General features: G+C 45.4%; 1 protein-coding gene across 1 annotated transcript; it reads left to right on the top strand.

Moving 5' to 3' along the window:
- Positions 1 to 13,317: 13,317 nt before the first annotated feature.
- CREBZF (CREB/ATF bZIP transcription factor) lies at positions 13,318 to 14,283 on the top strand (the record flags this gene model as incomplete). The annotated part of the gene is made up of 1 exon (XM_084242863.1): positions 13,318 to 14,283. One exon carries the CDS (start codon positions 13,318 to 13,320, stop codon positions 14,281 to 14,283), a length of 966 nt encoding a protein of 321 aa, XP_084098989.1.
- Positions 14,284 to 19,207: the final 4,924 nt, after the last annotated feature.

Genomic DNA, 19,207 nt, shown 5'->3' with positions numbered 1-19,207 from the left:
CTTCTGATGTGATGCAACATAAAGAACAGTAGTATTTCCTGGGAAGTGTTCTGGATCAAAAAAATTGAACCTGAAGCTAACTAATCTCTAAGAACTAACTTCCCTTATAAAGAAATATGAGGCCAGTTAGAAAAGTAAAACTGCATGGCAAAAAAGCAAGCAGATCTTGTTGAACATGAGACATTCAACAAAACAAATGGCATATTCTTTTCAGAAAAACAAATGCTTTTGGGGAAAGAAGGAAGAGTGATGCCATAGATTAAAAGAGAATTAAAAGGCTTAACAGACAAATGGAATATATAGAATTGTTTGGATCCCAATTCAACCAAGACATCTGTAGATATAAATTTTTGAGACAATTGAATGTGGACTGGGTTTAAATGACACCAAGATATCCATGACAATTTTACTAGCTACAATCAGTTACAGAAAAAAGATTATAATTAAAAATACTGACATGTGTAGGGATAAAGTGGCATGAAGTCTAGGATTTACCTATAATACTTCAGCAAAAAAATTCAAGCAGATGAAACAGCTGTGCCACAGCAGTGGCAAATTTTAATAATACTTAAATCTGGATGGGGAATCTGTAAGGATTCAGTATACCTTTTTCTATACTCCTGTGTATGAGTGCCTATTTTCAATATTTAAATTTTATAATTATAAAGGGCTGAGGTTTCGGAAGGACACAGGTGGACAAATAATTTGGAATTTGGTATTGGGAAGCAAGATCTGCTTAGCCATGTTCTGGTTTGGGTTTGCTTGGACTGAGACATAAGACAACATTCACTTGAAATATAAAGTCCTTCCTACCAAACAATGGAAAGCTTTGCTCCTGTCCTTCCAAATTTCTAATACTCAGCCTCTACCCTTGTTATTTCCCTACCAAAGCAACAATTCTTAACTTCAACGGCAGCAGTTGTGGGCTATGATTAGTTGGGAGGCACACCAGTAGATTGTTACTATTTTAGCTGATTGCAAATGTTGGTCATTTTAAAATAAATAAATCAGGATTCCAGGTTAGTCCACAATAGTTATAACTCTCATTCATTTGCATTCAGAAATGCTTTCTTGAAGAATAAATGGAAATACAAACAATACACTGACTATTGCACATAGTCCATGTGATTACGTAGTGCTTGTAAATACAACCCTATTGTGCCCTAGACATTGCCAATCCCCTGAGTCATCCATTTTCAGCCAGTCATAAAATCCTCTCATGATCTCACTTCTTCCTCTGTACAGATTATACCTTAAAAGTGAACAGCGAAATTCATTCATACACTCTGGCCTCTGTAGTGCCCCCTCTTATCCTGCTGTATCCTTTCAGCAAAACCCCAACCCTGACTCTACTTCATTGCTTACCTTCTCAGCTACAGAAAATAAAACAAAGGTACTTATTGGTACTAAAGTAACATAAGGTCATCATCTTTGTGGAGCATTTGGTATGTAGGTATTCCGCATGTGTTTCAACTCCACTTTTTTTTTTTTTGGTAAATATTTATTTATTTATTTATTTATTTATTTATTTATACACGCGCTGGGTACAGTCAGAAGTACGGGAGGGTGAGAGGATTCACCAGAGCCAGAGCTGGGAACAGAACAGGCAGACTGACGAAATATACTGCTGAGGGGAGCAGCAGGCAGCAAGAGAGGTCTGTGCGCCATGTGGGACTGTAGGGTAAGGTAAAAAATCAGGCTTTTCTGCCCTCCCACCAACAGGATAGATGAGGGAACCCTGTGATCCTGAATGCATGCCTGATGGCGGGCACCTGAAATGGGTGCACCTGTGCTAAGACTGTGCTTTTAAGGGCAGTGTCACGGGGACACCAGTAGAAGCCGAAAGAGAAGCCCGAAGCAGAAGCAGAGAATGCCAAAGAGCGTGAGGATTTGCGGGGGGCTGGGAGGACTGCCAGTCTCCCGGCCCCCCAGCATCCCTGCCTGCCATATGCCTGGTGAACCCCAATAAAAGACCTGCAAAAAACCACTAAGGACTCTGACTCCTCCTTTACCCGGTCTGCATGGGATCAGAAAACCTGCACCTTGTCCATCCTGCCTTATAATTGGCGTAAGTCGGCAAGATGATCCATGCAGACGGGTATGGAGCCCTCCGAAGACCTGGAGGGGCTAAGGAGTAAAAGACTGCCTGTGACGACGCTAGAGGTGTCATGGCGACCCAGGAGATGGACAAGGTCCAGGATCTACAGGGCAAGACCACACCTGGAGGAGGAGACGCCCAAGAGGACCAGCCAACGACGCCTGAGAGGACTAGCCAACCACCCCTGAGGCAGCAAGAATCGGAAGACAGGGCCACAATTTGGAGCTCGCCAGTGCTGATAGCAGGGAGAGGCCTAATGGACTTGGACTAATGGAGTTGGACTGACAATCCGGCCAGAAGGCGGAGGACCTTGCAGGTTGATATGTTTTGGGACCCTGGGGGTGGAACAGTTTTGTTTGTAAACCCCAGAAGATGGAAATCTGGGGGTGGCCAGTGGGCCTTGATGGCCAAAAGCAGCCTGTGTATGCCCAGCAGCCAGGTGGAGGAGAAAAGCCAACTGAAAAGGCAAAAGCTGGTACTGATGCTAAGTTGAGAAGCCCTGAGTGGCTGTTAAGCAAGCCTGAGTATGCTGAAGACCTGTGAGTCTCGTAAAATCTCCTGTGGGTGATGCCCTGCTCATTCTTGAGTGAGGGTGAGGAGCTGAGGAACCCGTCCTTGGGGGACAGGTGGGGAACGTGGCTTGGGGTGGAGCCAAAGCCGCATGTACAGTTTGGATCCCCGACCCATGTGCTTGTGCAGTGGGTTGGCCTGAGTGCAGGGGTCTGCGAGTTGCATTGGTGGCTGTGAAGGCCGAGTGTTGGAGCGACTGCAGACAGAAACCCTGAGGGTTGGCGATTACCCCCAAAAGAATAGAATCACCAATCCCAGAGCTAGTGCATCCTGGGGGTGGATGCAGTGTGTGGCTTGTAGCCGAGACCACAGCCAGAGAAGGCCAGGAAGCCTGACGGCTCCTGGTGTGTGACAGTAGATGCCGTGAGTGATTCCCCTCCCTCGTATGAGCAGTGCCTTAGGCAGCAGATTTGGTGGCTCATCTGCTGGTACCAATAATTGTCTTTTGCACTAGGTTGGGGCCCTGCCTGGACTTACTTGTGTTCTGTTGTATTTTGTTATATTGCAATGTATTAGCTTTTGTGGGCCATGGCTGCATTGTTTGTGTTTGCTAAGAAACAAAGTTGTGTATGTGTGGATTATATGGCAGAAAACCCTGAGGGGGTGGACTGTAGGGTAAGGTAAAAAATCAGGCTTTTCTGCCCTCCCACCATCAGGATAGATGAGGGAACCCTGTGATCCTGAATGCATGCCTGATGGCGGGCACCTGAAATGGGTGCACCTGTGCTAAGACTGTGCTTTTTAAGGGCAGTGTCACGGGGACACTAGTAGAAGCCGAAAGAGAAGCCCGAAGCAGAAGCAGAGAACGCCAGAGAGCCCAGATAGAGTGAGGATTTGCGGGGGGCTGGGAGGACTGCCAGCCTCCCGGCCCCCCAGCATCCCTGCCTGCCATATGCCTGGTGAACCCCAATAAAAGACCTGCAAAAAACCACTGAGGACTCTGACTCCTCCTTTACCCGGTCTGCATGGGATCAGAAAATCTGCACTGTGGCCATTCCTGCCTTTACAGGGACCCTCGCAGGTAGCCAGGGATTGAACTGGTGCTGCAGAGGCTGCGGGCAGCTTTGCAGCCCAGCGCTCAACCGCTGCGCCACTGGGGAGGCCCTCAACTCCACTTTCTAAGTGCATTCCTGTATTACGATAATGGAAAAGTAAAAACAAAAGCACAAAGCAGACTATACTTGTCAGACTCCATAGTCATGTTTGTAAGATACAAATGAAGCAGGGACACTTTCCTCCTGCTTTGGCTGTCTTTGCTGATAAGCACATTTTTGAAGATACTGGGTTTTTTTTTTTTTTTTTTTGGAAATTGCATGCCAGTTTCATTCACTGGTTTTATGGAATATGATATTCAACCCCGACTAATGACTCTTGTCTCCTGGTAGACACATCCTTGGATAGTTTTCCCCAACCCCCCCCCCTCCCCAGTGAGTAAAGTCTGTCTCGTGACTATAGAATACCACAGAAGTATTCCCATGTGACAGCTGAGGCTAGGCCATTGTGGAGCCAGGAAGGAAAAAATGGTTATTTAGGGTCTTTTGCTGTGACCTGGGGCAAAAGCTGTTATCAACAGCCTGTAGCCATGATGTGCTCTTCGTATGCGTGGTTAAGGTCCTTCTTGTGTAACTGTGAAAACACACACCTGGCATTGTACTGGCTTTCTCTATAAATCATGTAAAGGCTAATAGGGCTCCTGCGGGCCACTGCAGCTGCTGTCGCTGCTGCTGTTGCTGTTGCCACCACTGCGGCCATAACAGAAAGGGTCCCAAAGTGGTCCAGAGGAGTCCAAGGGGGGCTTCAGGGGTATATGTGCTGCCGCCCCCTCTTTTGTACTTAGCCTCCTGTTGCAGCAATAAAGCACGTCAAATTTGCCTATGGCTCCTCAAGTCTTCGCCAGTGTGCCGGAATCCAGAACCTGGCATCAAGCAAATGCACAACAGTCATAAATACACAACATAAATACACAACAGTCATAAAGAAACACGTTGCCTCTGCTTGGGCCTCATGAATCATTCACTCTGGGGAAAGCCAATGATCATGAAATGTAGACCATGGTATCACCTGTGGAGAGGCCTAGATAGAGGGCTAACTGAGGACCCCCCAGGACGAACTTGTCAGTCATGTTGGGAGTAGATTCTGTAGCGCTAGTCAGGCCTTCAAATGACTAGAGTCCCAGACAAAATTTAACTGAATTCCATGAAAATTCCAGGGCCAGACCTGCCTATATAGCCAAAGCACTAATAAATGTCTCACCAACAGAAACCATGAAAGATAACAAATGTTTATTGTTGTTTTAAGCCACAGAAAAAGCAAATATTTAATGTTGTTTTATTGCTGTTTTGAGGTTTGGAGTAACTTGTTAGGCAGCAATAGGTCATTAATGCACAGACTTGAGAGTTTTTGGCAACAGCCCTTTTCTTGAAACCAACATTTCAGATTTCTTATTCTATCATGTTCCCAAAGGGGGCAGAGATAGCTGCTCCCTAACAGGCCTGTTTAGCCACACTGTACTAAGAAGCACTCTTGATCACTGGGCCTAATGCCCACCTTTGCTAATCTGTCCAGTGACTTTGTAAGCATGCACTTCTCTGTATTAAATCTCCTTCTGCTTAAAATAGCAAGATTGGTTTCTGTTTCCTACAGCTGAGCACTGAACAGAAGACACAATCTCATCACTCAGCTGGATCCTGAGCATATTTGGTCAGTCCTTCCTCATTTTCTTCAATAATTTTTCCACATCTTCATAATTCTAAGTCTCCCAACTGAAATCCTGTAGTAGTTTTTTAGAGCTGCCATAATAAAGTGCCAAAAACTGGGTGACTTAACAGAAATTTGTCATTCCATGGTTTGGGAGGCTTGAAGTCTGAAATCGAGATGTGAGGCCATATTCTGACCCTTTCAGGGGGAGAAATCTTCCTTTGCCTCTTCTAGCTTCTGGTGTTTTGCTGGCAGTCCTTGGCATGCCTGGGCTTATAGATGTAAGTTGCTATTCCTCTCCTGTGATTGGAAAAAATCTATGGTTAAAGAACTTAAGATCTTACCTGGAGAAAGGGGGTTAAACCTGTGTAGTGCCAGGATGGAAAACTGAGGTTTTCTATGATCCGAGCAGACGGGTAAAGGAGAGTAGACGGGTAAAGGAGAGTCCTGGAGCCCTTGGTGGCTTTCTCAGGCTTTTATTGAGCTTTTACATGTAGAACCAGGTACACGGCAGGCAGGGGTGCCAGGCGGCCCAGAGGACGTTAGGCCTCCAAGCCCCTGCCAAGTCTTCACTTTGGGCTTCTTTCTCCCCTTCTCTCTCCTGCCTCTGCCCTGCTTCTTCTGCTTCTCTTGGTGACTCTCTCAATACTCCTCCCATGGCCCACTGAGGTAAACAAGACAGCTTACAACAATGTAACAACTGCAGATGCCCCATCAGGCAGGGCAGAAAAGCCACCATCTTAATGATGGCAGGGCAGAAAAGCCTGAAAACCATTTACCCTACAACCTGTTGTGAGGAAATTAAGAATACTAGGGCCTCCCTGGTGGTGCAGGGGTTAAAGACAGGGCTATCTGGCTGGCCAGGGAGCAACCCACATGGCACAGCAGACCTCTCCTGTCTCATCTGCTGCTCTCCTCAGCAATGTATTTCAGTGGATCCTCCTGTTCTGCTCCCCACTCTCCCTGATGAACCTCTCACTCCTGCCCCACCCACTCCGCACCTCTGCTTACACCCCAGTTCTTGTATGCATAAATAAATAAATCTTAAAAAAAAAACCTAAATACTCAACAAAGACAGTGTCGGTGATGCTCTATATGCCTTCAAGTTTTCACTTGTATTACATGCTCACTAGAAACTTTTAAGGATTTTCTTTCACCTGCATTTCAATGAAATGTTTGTATACTTATAAATAATTCAATAGCAGATAATCTGTATGCTAAGATATTTGCTATAATTTATTTTTTTGTCCACGCTGCTCCAGTCATTTTGCCTTCTTTTCTGAACATAAAGTTTTGGTTTCAGCTTAAATCTCACCATAGGGGAATCTTCCATTGACCATCTACAATGATAGTTTTGTTAATAACTTCTTTTTGTTAATTGTTTTCCTCTACTAAAAAGTAGGGCCCATAAGAACAAGTATCTTATCAACTTTGTTCACATACACCATGCTGTGAACAATACCTAACTCAAGGTGGGCCTAGTGCATGTGTGTGTGTGTGTGTTCATGTGGCTCACGTTTTTTTGCCTTTTGAGGCTATATCTTAAAATCTTTCGCCTCTTTCAACTTCCCCTTTTTCTCTTAATCCAACTGAAGAAGCTCTTAAACCATATATATTTGAAAGGAAATTTCATGATTTAAGGAAAGTATAATAAATCAATTCATGACCTTGAATTTTGCTAAGAAGAAAATGTAGTTGAATGGGATCACCAGCCACATGAAACACTAGTAATTCAAGGCAGATCAGAGTTCATCTTGAACTGTGCACTGTTTTATTTTAGCAAAACTTTAAAGGGAAGATTAAGGATATGAAGGCCATTTATTTATTCTTCTAGATATCATAAGTTATACTTAACTTTTGTCCCTTGCAGAATTGTTTTCATTTATTGAGTTTTATTGTTTTGACATAGGCAAAACTAGAGACTTTCAATCATTCATTCCACAAATATGTATTGAAGCATCATCAACTGTGCCAGGTACTGCTCTGAGTATTTGGGACTTATCAGTTTCCAGCCATTCTGGAACTTGAGTTTTATTTTATCCCTTTTATCTAGAAACTGACATATAAAAGTAGTTGTTGTTATGGTTACCTGCTACTTATTCAGTATCCCACAGAGGTTTCTTTGCAAGAATTGAAAAAGTGGTCAAGGAATTCATAAATACTTTATTCATGAGCAAAATGCAAGTTTGTTTCTCATTTTCGGTTTGGGTTGTTCAGGAAGTTTAGTTTGTTGTTAGCAAAGAGTGCTCATTTCTCAGGATTTTTTTTTTTGAAGATTTATTTATGCATATGAGAACTGGGGTATAGAGATGCAGGAGGGGTGAGAGGATTCACCAGAGACAGAGCAGGGAACAGAAACTGACAAAATACACTGCTGAGGGGAGCAGCAGGCAAGACAGGAGAGATCAGCTGCCCCATGTGGGTAGGTCCCTGGCTGGGGATTGAGCTCATGCTGCAGAGGCTGCAGATAGCTTCAGAGTGCTGTGCTTAACCCCCTGCGCCACAAGGGAGGTCCTTCTCAGGATTTTTTTATACCATTATGATCATGGAAGACACTATGGGCTATGGTGGAGGACTACAACTGTTTTGGTGGTGAGTGTTATGTGGTAACAACATCTGAAGGGGGATGTCCTATACCTCTAAATCATACACAAAGTTGTAAACCAATGTTAGCTCAATTAGAAGACAGAGATCACAGAGCATAATCCTTACTTTTAGAGATGCATACAGGAATATCTTGGGGTTTTGTGTCTTGTCAGCAACTTTGGGAGAATCCAGCAAAAAAATAATATTTTAACATACAGAGTTCTTTCCCATCTTGCAAGATAATGGGTGAAAAAGCTGAGAAGGAAGCCTGTGTGAAGAGAAGAAACCTGAAGCCAAGAAGGCTGATGCTGGCGGCAAGTTTAAGGGCAAGGCTGTAGGGTAAAAGGTTTTTCAGACTTTTCTGCCCTCCCACCATTAGGATTGTCCTGCCTAATGGGGCACCTGCAGTTGTTACATTGTTGTAAACTGTCTTGGTTACTTCTGTGGGCCATGGGAGGAGTATGGAGATAAGTATGGAGATAGTCACGGAGAGAAGCAATAGCAGAAGAGAGGCAGGAGAGAGAAGGGGAGAAAAGAAGCCCCAGAAGACCCGAGTGAAGACTTGTGGGGGGGCTTGGAGGTCCCCCTGCACCCCTGCCTGCTGTGTACCTGTTTGCCACACTACATGTAAAGCTCAATAAAAGCCTGAGAAAGCCACCGAGGGCTCCAGGACTCTTCTTTACCCACCTGGTCTGCCCAATCATAGAAAACCTGCTCTGTACCCATCCTGTCCCTACAAAGGCCAAAACCTCTAAGAAGGGGAAGCGATGCTACAGCCAAACTCCTGCTTCAGTCAGAGGATTTAGCAGCTATTCCCAGTCTGCTTCGTACTCCAGAAAAGCCATGCATAACAGTAAATATTCAGCAGCTAAATCCAGGATTGAAAAGTAAAAGCAGTTTCTTGCCACTGTCACAAAATCAGTTGGTGGTAACAAAAATGACAGTACTGAGTAGTTAAATTTTGCAAAATGCCTACATATTATCTGATTGAAGATATGAAACAGGCTGGTGGGGGGTGGTGAGAGCCTCCAAACAACAGTGCTCAATAGAGGGCAGGTCACTGTGGGTTCTTTATCCAGGTGGACAATTTCAAGACCATTCAGGCTCAGGGAACAACAACAATGGGATTTATAATGAACAGGGGAAGCAAAATGTTCTCAAGAAGTTCTCAAGGCCAGAGTGGCTGGCTACCTCACCCCAGTAGTGTCCCATAGTGTCCAAAAGTCCTACACAAAAGGCTGCTCATCCAAGATGGTGTTGTCCCATCAACAAAGGCTTAGAGTGCGTGGCCAGAAGGAGATGTTCTGAGATGACACCGCAGCAGCTTGAAGCAAGTCTGAGGTCAGTATGGACAGCACCGAAGGCTGGACCAGACAGCAACAGAAGCGGCAGCACTGGAAGGTGATACCGCCTGACAATCAACAGCTCGCAAAAGGTGACCCGTACACAAAGTGTCAGTCACCCATCAACAGTACGGACAGCATTGGCCAGTAGTGCTGGTCACTACCATTACAGTTCTTTGTGAGATGTTGGCCCACGACAACTTTCTGAGGCCTGGTGCTCCTTTCAGGTGATGTCAAAGGCAGGCCAGAGGCAGATGCAGCCAGCTCAGCTTCTGTGAAACTCTTTGGCCTCTCTGTAAAGCTTTCGGCTTCTCTTATTCCTTCAGAGGTTGGCTGCTGGATGCTTCTGAGAGCATCCAGTCCAAGTGTGCAACTGTCCAGTCCAAGCAAGTAAGTCCAGTAAATGCCAGCGAACTAGTCTCAGAATGCAGGAGTGCAGCTAAGTAAGTCCAGGGCCTGAGAGTCCAGCCAGCACAGGTGTGCCAGCGTTCCAAGCTCGCTTCTCTCCCCTTCTCAGGGTCCCCCACCTATGTTGGGGCTAGCCCCATAGGGCTACAGAGGCAGCATGCCCTGGATTGTCATGGTAGGGGAACCACTTCCATCACCCATCACTGTTGGCAAAGGCCAGCAACCTGAACCCCAGTGGGGTCACTGGTGGCAGGTGGTAAAATACCCACCACCTGTTGCCACTTGCACAGCCTGCAAGCAGTGCCTGGAGTCCCAAGGGGAGTCTCAGGTTTCAGATATACCTCAAAGCTGTTGAACCACAGGGAAAATAACCCTTTAATCAGCATGTGAGAGAACTGCAAGGTAGCATTACTCCTGGGACCATTCTGATCACCCTAACAGCAACACAGAGGCAAGAGGATAGTCTTCTTGATTCAGCTGGCAGTGGCTTGCTACTTGTTGTTACGGAGCAATCCCAATATAAAATGGTCTGCCTGACTGTGGGTCTACCTGCACACTTAAAGGGGACTTATTAATGCTAAACTGCAGACACACACAAAAGGTTGATGAAAGGTTTATTTACAAGGGAAGGGGAAATGAGTAACCCAGGGAGAAAAAGAGGGAGATAAGTTCATAAATGCATCCTTTCTGTTCTGCTGACCTGGAATCCCAAAGGCCTGTGGAGCTGGTGAAAAAGCCGAGTGCACCACGAGGCCAAGAGAGTGACACCTCCCAGCCAACATGGCTGGTTAAATACTCAAACAGAGAACATGGCTGCTTTACTCCGCCCTGAGGTCCTCACAACCTTCCCTTTGGTGATCATGGGATTTATAGTTCCCAGTGTCTTGATGGCGTGGGGGTGCAGCCCTCAAAGCCTGTATGGAGTTTGCTCAGGACATCCTTTCCTCCTAACATTGTGACTGGCCCTCAGTGGAGTTCCCCCAGGCAGTCCACACCAGAAATTTGTCATCACAACCTCCTCCAAAATTGGTTATCAATGGTGTTATTATCCCCAAACACCTCACTGATGCTTACTTCAAAAAGAAGCTGCATAAGCCCTGACACCAGGAAGGTGAGATCTTTGAAACACAGAAGGCGAAACAGATTACAGAGCAGCTCGGGTGTGATCAGAAAGCTGTGGACTTGGAAATTCTGCCAAAAGTCAAAGCTACTCCTCAGCTCCAGAGCTACCTCTCACAAGTGGAATCCCCTCACAAACTGCTGTTCCACATTGTAGAGCAAATGATTTTCAGGCATTTCTGCCCTTCTGCCTTTAGGATTACACGCCTGATGGTGGGCACCAGCATTTTGCTACATTGTTATTTTCAATGGTGTTATTTATTCTTGTGGCCATGGCTGCGGTATTATGTTCCCTGAGAGAAGCAGAGGCAGGAGAAAGAACAGGAGAAGGGGAGACAGAGCACCAAAGAGTACAGAGTGTACCTGGTTGCTGCACTAAGTGTAAAAGGTCAATAAAAGCCTGAGAAAGGCACCAAGGGCTCCAGGACTCTCCTTTAACCACCTGGTCTGCTCCAATCACAGATGAACCTGCTCTGTCCCTGTCCTGGCACTACATCCATTTACTACGAAGAAATTTTTATTTTATTTTATATATTTTTTACATACTTTTTCATTTTTGCACAATGTATGCATTTTCATTTTGGTTATATTCCCCATACAATTCCCACCACCTTTATTTTGACCCTAATCTCTCCTCCCTCCCCTGTAGTATGTCTCTGGTTTATAGTTGCTTGTTGATTTTGATTTTTACCTTATTATAATTAGTCTTTTTCCTGGGCTTTTATTTAGGTTTTCTAAATTCCTGCTATGAGTGAGACCATCTGGTATTTTCCTTTTTCTTTCTGGCTTATTTTGCTGAGCATGATAATATGGAGCCACCAAGAACCCTGAATAGCCAAAACCCTCCTGAAAAGAAAGAAGGCAATGGAGGCATCATTCTCCCAGATTTCAAACTATACTACGAAGCCATAATAATAAAAACTGCATGGTATTGGAACAAGAACAGACACACAGACCAATGGAACCGAATAGAAAATCCAGAAATAAACTCACAGATTTATGGTCAACTAATCTTTGACAAAGGGGCAAAGAATATGCACTGGAGCAAAGAAAATTTGTTCAATAAATGGTGCTGGGAAAACCGGGTCGCTATATGCAAAAGAATGAAGCTTGACCACTACCTCACTCCATGCACAAAAACCAACTCAAAATGGATTAAAGAAGTAGACATAAGACCTGAAACCATAAAATATATAGAAAGAAATATAGGCGAAACACTCCATGATATGCACCTCAAAGACATCTTTACAGACACATCGCCCAAAGCAGTGATAGTGAAGGCAAAGATAAACAGCTGGGACTACATCAAATTAAAGAGCTTCTGCACAGCAAGAGAGACAGTAACCAAAACAAAGAGAAGCACCACCAACTGGGAGAACGTTTTTACTATGAAGAATTTAATTGAGCTATTAAATATTTTTTAAAGACTAAAACCCATGGCAAAATGTTAGTTGTCAAATCGCTCAGTCATCCGGGTACTATGTAGTATTGTTGAATGTAGAATGGATTTTGTAAATTTTTTTCGTATATTTTGGAAATTTTTATAATAAGAACTTGAAAAGAAAACTAAGTCACCCGTGAGCAGCTTGCTCATTTCCTCCTCTTTTCTCTGATGGTCTGTGAATGTTTGCGTGACAAGATCATCAGTTTTATTTTTTAAAAATATTTATTTATGCATACAAGAGCTGGGGTATAGGCCAGCGGTGCAGGGGTGAGAGGATTCCCCAGAAACAGAGTGGGGAGAAGAACAGGTGAATCTACTGAAATCCACTGCTTAAGGGAGCAGCGGAAGAGACAGGAGAGGTCTGCCGCGCCATGTAGGTAGCTCCCTGGCCGGCCGGGGTCGAACCGGTGCTACAGAGACTGCGGGCAGCTCCACAGCCCAGCGCTCAACCGCCTGCGCCACCAGGGAGGCCCCCCAAAATCACCAGTTTTAAAAACCAAACAGATCAGGGTAACTTCTAAGGTTAGTCAGGCCTTCAGCAGCAAACGACCCACTTCAAAGCAAAGGGCTTCCTAGGCGCGGCGGGCGGGGCGGGGCGAGGCGGCGGGGCGGGGCGAGGCGGCGGGGCGGGGCGAGGCGGCGGGGCGAAGAGGAAGGGGCGGGGCGGGGCGGGGCGAGGAGGCCAACAACGCCCCACTCGCCGGACTTCGCGCTTCCGCCTGGGTCGCCGATTCCCGTCACCGAGCCGCAGAACAAAGCCACGCCCGTTCGCTGAACTCTCGCGATACTAGACCAGGGGGAGCGCGAACGCCGTGTGCGGGGCCGCGGCGAGCCCGACAGACTTCCGGCCCGGCCGTTGTCTGGGCGGCGCGGCCGAGTCGTCTCCGGGCCTCGCGGCGCCGGCCTCGCGTCCCTGCTCCCCCCGCCTCGGCGCGGGGGGTCGGCCCGCCGAGCCGGGCGGGAGGCGACGCGGCCCGGGCGCTGCCCTTCGCCCCGGCGGCCGCCCGCCCGCGAGGCCCGGCGTGCGCGGAGCCCGGCGGGCCCTGCGGCTCATGCGGCACAGCCTGACCCAGCTGCTGGCGGCGTCGGGCGGCGGCTCCCCGGCCCGCAGCGAGAGCCCCGCGCCGGCCGCCCCCTGCTCGCGGCGCGCGGCCGCCGCCCCCGCGCCCCCGGGCCGGCCGCCGCCGCGCGGCGCCGAGGGCGAGCGGGAGGCCGGAAGGGGCGGCGCGGCCGCGCGCGCGCCGTCGCCCGGGGCCATGGAGGAGCAGGCGGGCGCGGCGGGCGCGGGCGCCGAGGACATGGACTTCCTGGCGGGGCTGGAGCTGGCGGACCTGCTGGACCCGCGGCAGCCGGACTGGCCGCTGGGGCCCGGGCTCGGCTCGCCCGCGGCCCCGGCGTCGGGCGGCGGCGCGGAGGGCGGCGGCGCGTGGCGCGCGGACGATGACGCCGAGGCCGCGGCCGCCGAGGTGCAGCGCTTCTCCGACCTGCTGCAGCGGCTGCTCTCCGGCGGCGGCGGCGGCGGCGAGCGGCGGCGGCGGAAGGCGCCCGGCGGCGGCGGCGACCCCAGCCCGGCGGCGGCGCGGAGCCCGCGCAAGGCGGCGGCGGCGGCGGCGCGGCTGAACCGGCTGCGGAAGAAGGAGTACGTGTCGGGGCTGGAGGGCCGCGTGCGCGCGCTGGCGGCCGAGAACCAGGACCTGCGGGCCGAGAACCGCGAGCTGGGCCGGCGCGTGCAGGCGCTGCAGGAGGAGCGGCGCTACCTGCGCGCCGTGCTGGCCAACGAGACGGGCCTGGCGCGCCTGCTGAGCCGGCTGAGCGGCGGGGGGCTGCGCCTTGGCACCTCGCTCTTCGGGGACGCGCCCGCCGGCGACCACGACTACGCGCTGCCCGCGGGGAAGCGGCCGGACCCGCCCGAGGACGACGACGCGGCGGGCGGCGTGTGCCTGCACGTGGACAGGGACGCCGTGTCCGTGGAGTTCTGCGCGGCCTGCGCCCGGCGCGCGGCCGCCCTCAAAATGTAGGCGCGGGACCCCATCCCCCGCGCCGCGGCGCCCGGCACCTGCCGCCCCCCCGGGCGGGACCCTCGCCGGCCAAGGCTCAGAGGAGGAAAAACGTAATATTGCATCTTTACGTCTTTAGCTAAAAGCATGAATGTGACACTGTACCCCGCTCCTGATGATGACATGTGACTATTAAATCTCTCTGACAGTTTCTTTTTTAGGTGATTTCCTTCCTGCCAGGCTCCGTTGTAGGGGTTACAGAACAGTCGTGCCCGCCTCACCTCCTGGTAAGGACCCATCTCTTCACGTAACGCTCATGCTCTGCTGCTTAGTCCACTTTAATGGGCACCATCTCAATCTGTGTGTGTGTGTGTGTGGGTTTCTTTTTCGGAAGGCGGGAGGGGAATCTGATTTGGGCCCTGTCCACCCTGGAAACAGACTTGTGCTGGTCGATACTGTATTTCAGATGTTTCTCTGGCTGAAACAGCTGTTACCGTGTCCCCTTGTTCAGACTTGCGTGTGTACCTAGCTCTTCTGTCCCCAGTGTGGACAAGGCCTTGGATGACATCGGTTCCAACTGTACACTGACAGCTGCTAATAGAGATGCAGTTTGGAGACAGTGAAACAGGTGAAGTTGAATGGAAGTTCCGAGTTGTACAAGGTGCAAACTGGAATTCCAATTTCAGAGCAACTTTTCAGAGGTTGACGAGAAGTGTTTGGGGCATGCACAAATGGGATAGTTGTTTTGCTGGAGATGACAGATCTCATTAGGTATTCAACAATGCCTTTTAGTTTTCAGTAGAGACCTAGAAAAATAATCTTCCTAGATGAACATACTTTATTATCTCATTAGTAGAGAAGTTGGAAATTAAAATGCCTGTCAGACTCCTGTGTTAGTTCATTGAAGGAAGAATGAAATGGTTAATGAAATGTTTTTATGGGGACCAGCACAGTGATTATCCTATCACTGAGTATGAATCAATTGTTGAACGCCTTTATTTTTGTTGTATTAAAATTCTAGGTTAAATTTTGTATGATTAAATATTGAAGGTTGTGAAATGTGAATGAAAACGTGTAAAGTGAGGCTTCACAAAGAATCTTACTCATATTTCAAAGATATTTGTCCTGTTTCAAACAGAAATGTTAAAATTGAGCGATTCTCACTAACTTAATAACACGATTGACATTCTTCCCAAAGATGGGACATAGTCTTCCCTTGAAAAATTCTTCTCTGTATTTCCCATCATCCGGGTGTATAACTCGAGTTACCGGTGTTCTTCAGTGTGAAGCATGATGAAATTCTTTGTGAAACATCACTGTTTGATAAAGTATATACATATTTAGCATCCTTGTTTTTCTTTGTGCTAAAGTGGATACAGCTGTTGGGGCAGAAGAGACGGGACCAGCTGCTGGCCACATTTCCTGCTTTATTTTAAAAGGTAGTATAAGAAATGAGGAAAAGAGGTAATACCAGGGCTTCTGCTATCTTTTACTTTAAAATGTTCCTAATTAAAAAATATTTCCAGCAGTCCAAAGATGTACATTATCTTACCCGTAACATGTTTTATTTTGTTGTTATTTGCTTATGAAAATGGAATCCTTGTTCTTGAACAACTTGTAACTGTTTTGTTGCCACATAATCCAATTTGAGACTTAACTTGGTCTCTGGTTTCCAGTGCATCACAGCATATTTTGTAAAATCATCTACTGCACTTGAGCATGAATGGGTAGTAGCCAAACTCAACCAGGAGTGATGAACCTGCTTATACGTGCAGGAGCAAGCCCCTCACAATGCAGCTGCATGGATTTTTAGTGCCTACTGAATTATATATATCTATATATATATAAACCAAAAGTAGTTGGGAAAAATTATTTGAAGCGACTAATTTGTGCTATCTTTATGGAATATGTTAAACGTAGTTTTTGAAGCAAAAGCCTTGAATTGAAATTTAATTAATACTTGAACATTTTGTATATATTTCTTTGTATATAATTTTGTGCAGTACCAATGACAAATTTATGGTGTCATAATAAAACCAGGTTTGTTGATCTTTCAGTTATGGGCTCAAAGAATTTATTCATCTCTAACATGACATTGGAAAATAATGGATGAAAATAGGAAAAATGATTGTTGTTAATGCTGACTGTGGGTCTTAAAAGGTTCTGGAAGCAGTAAGTGTGTTTTTCTAAAAATTATACTATCCCCTTGGAATATTTTCTCCCTAACATCAGTGCTTTTCCTGCATTATTTGAATTTGGGGGTTGGGGAGAAACAGTAGTCAAAGCTTTCTGAATTGGGATGCTTTGAAATTGCAAGTGTAGATTTTTAGGATGTCATTTTATAAATGGCAGTTTGGAGAAATACTTGATTAAGAACTTCTGAACACGGAGACTAGTTTTGCTTATTTTAAAAGCTCCTTTGTTAGGTTCCTTATGTTTTAAATGTTTTTTCTTAGTTTCCATTTCATTCTTTTTTTTTTTTTCCCTGATTTCGGTAACAATGATTTTGTCATTTTTTACATCAATTTCATGGTCTTGTTTTTACATGGTATTGCATGTATTTAGGACCTATCTGATAGGGGTTTTAAGTAAATTTGGTCACTTATGTGTAAGCACATTTTGCTGTACATGTTTGGGTTTCTGAATTTACAACAGATCTGTTTATTTCAGTATGTAGTAAATATCTTAAAATGTCCTATTCACAACTTGTAAATTAAAAAAGATATTAATATGAAACCGTTGTCTTACTATTTTTAGAAAATTGTGTTCTGAGTGATTAGCTGGAGAAAGGAGATTTCTGGACTATAATCCGTATTCTTTTGAAATTGTCAGGCTTAACTCTGCTGTAATTAATGAGAACAATTCAGTATTGGGGGGAACTTGTTTTTTATATATTGTGCCTCTGGCAGAGTGATACAGAACTAAAGACGTAGCTTTTAAATATTTGTTTTCTGATGGTGACAGGAATTCATACATTGATAGAACACATCATATTGACCTATTTCTAGCGAAGTATTGACTTAACTGTTTCTGCACTTCGTTGGCCAGACATATCTAAAAATTTCACATTTGTTAAAATGTAGTCACACCTGATATCTGACAAAGTGTTCAGAATATTTTAAATATTTGTGCATTTTATAATCACTAAATTAATTTTTCTCTCTTCTCTTTAAACAGCTTAGCAGTGTCTGCAAAAAACGAATCTTTTCCTACAACCTGTTAACTGACTGGACTGATGGTAACAAAGTAATTGTGGGAGCCATGTCGGTCAAAAATTTGGCATCTGCTGAAAAGAGAGTGCCATTTTCAAGTTCCCAAATTACTTCTATACTGATTTCACTTTCCAGAAATGGAGATATGAAAAGATTCTCTGGCATCCTTGAAAGACTTACTAGAAATACATCAGACTTAAGTTAAATTTTGGAGCAAATTTACACTCTTTTTGTCTTTCATGGGAATGATACACAGTTCTTTGCATACCTTTTAAAAGTTGTAACCATTGGAGAAGAGAATTTACAATATTTCATTAAGGAATATGAAATTATTTACATCAAGAACACATTCTGTGGGATTACATTTAGTGAAGTAGAATTAAAACAAACAGGGTATCAGTAATAAGGCATGAGTTGATATTTTCTGGAACATGAAAGTAATCTGAAGTATAGACAGACCTTGCTGAGTAATCCATGAAAGGTAATGTAAAGCCCTTAATTATATAGGGTAGCCTTTCAAAATAGATGCATTGAATTGTCTGTTTCTCTCTGAAAAAGTTGATTATGATTAAATGTGTGGGCAGTTAATTGCAATTCAGGGTGTGTAGACTGTTAGGTTTTGGCTGCTTTAGCTTTCTCTGACTGCTTGATACTTGAATGGTATCCTAGTTCTATATACATTAAAACTTCTCTAGTGGTGTAAAAGGGCTATAATGGTATTTTACATGATGGAGGTGGTTTTTCTGTGGAGTATGTTTTACTTAAATTGAAACATTTTCTAGTTTATTACAAGTATTAAACAAAAAACTCTGGATTGTTTTCATTTTTGTTGGATAATGTTAATGCATTCTTTTATCTGGTCTAGATGGACATTGTATCGTACTGACTTCTTTGGGACTGTGTAGATGGTAGAAGTGGAGGGGTATAGGTGATAGGCCCTTTTCGCTCCAGAAAGATTCATCGTATTCACTAAACTGTTTGGTTATTGTGTTGGTATTATATAAAACTTGTTAAATTCCTGCAGTTTCTTATAATGTGAATGTATTCAGTGCCTGTGAAGCCAGGCAGCAAAAGATTCCCAATGGCCTATATATTTAAGTGACTGATGGATGCTCCTACAGCATTATCAGTACAGCTGGTTGTAATGGAACAACTAAAAATTAGGCATCAGTATTACGTGGTGACAGTAACTACTGCTTTGATGGGACACAGTGGGTAATTCACTGATAGGAGTTGCCAGCACCATATTAACATATTTGAATTTGGATACCTTGGTACTCTGCCAGACAGTACCCTGACAGTCTTATAATACCATATATGGCCTAGACTGAAAATAGTCATTTACATTGTTTTGAAGTGCAGACTATATCAAACGGAATTTTTGAAGTGCAGACTATATCAAATTTTGAAGTGCAGACTATATCAAATTTAAATTTCATTCTGAAAGTAAATTATTAGGAACATACATTATATAATATTAGAGAAAAATTGGATTAAATTAAATGTGCTCTAAAATTCTGTGACTTAATACCTATGGAACTGAGTTGGGAAAATGAAGTGTAGCATTTGCTGTTTAATATATATGTACTTTTTTCTGTTAGTTTTCATTCTTGTTGGGCTTCTTTTAAGAGGTCTCCATTGAAGAGTGTTGTATGCTATTGTGTGCGCGCGCGTGTTTGTGTTATAGGCCAAATTGCTTTATGTAAAGGAGTGGAACAAGCAAAGTAGAAGAG

The sequence above is a fragment of the Talpa europaea genome (assembly GCF_964194135.1).
Source record: "Talpa europaea genome assembly, chromosome: 1".
Lineage (NCBI taxonomy): Eukaryota > Metazoa > Chordata > Mammalia > Eulipotyphla > Talpidae > Talpa > Talpa europaea.
Note: the sequence above shows the minus strand (reverse complement) of the source record. Positions and strands in the feature narration are given on the sequence as shown.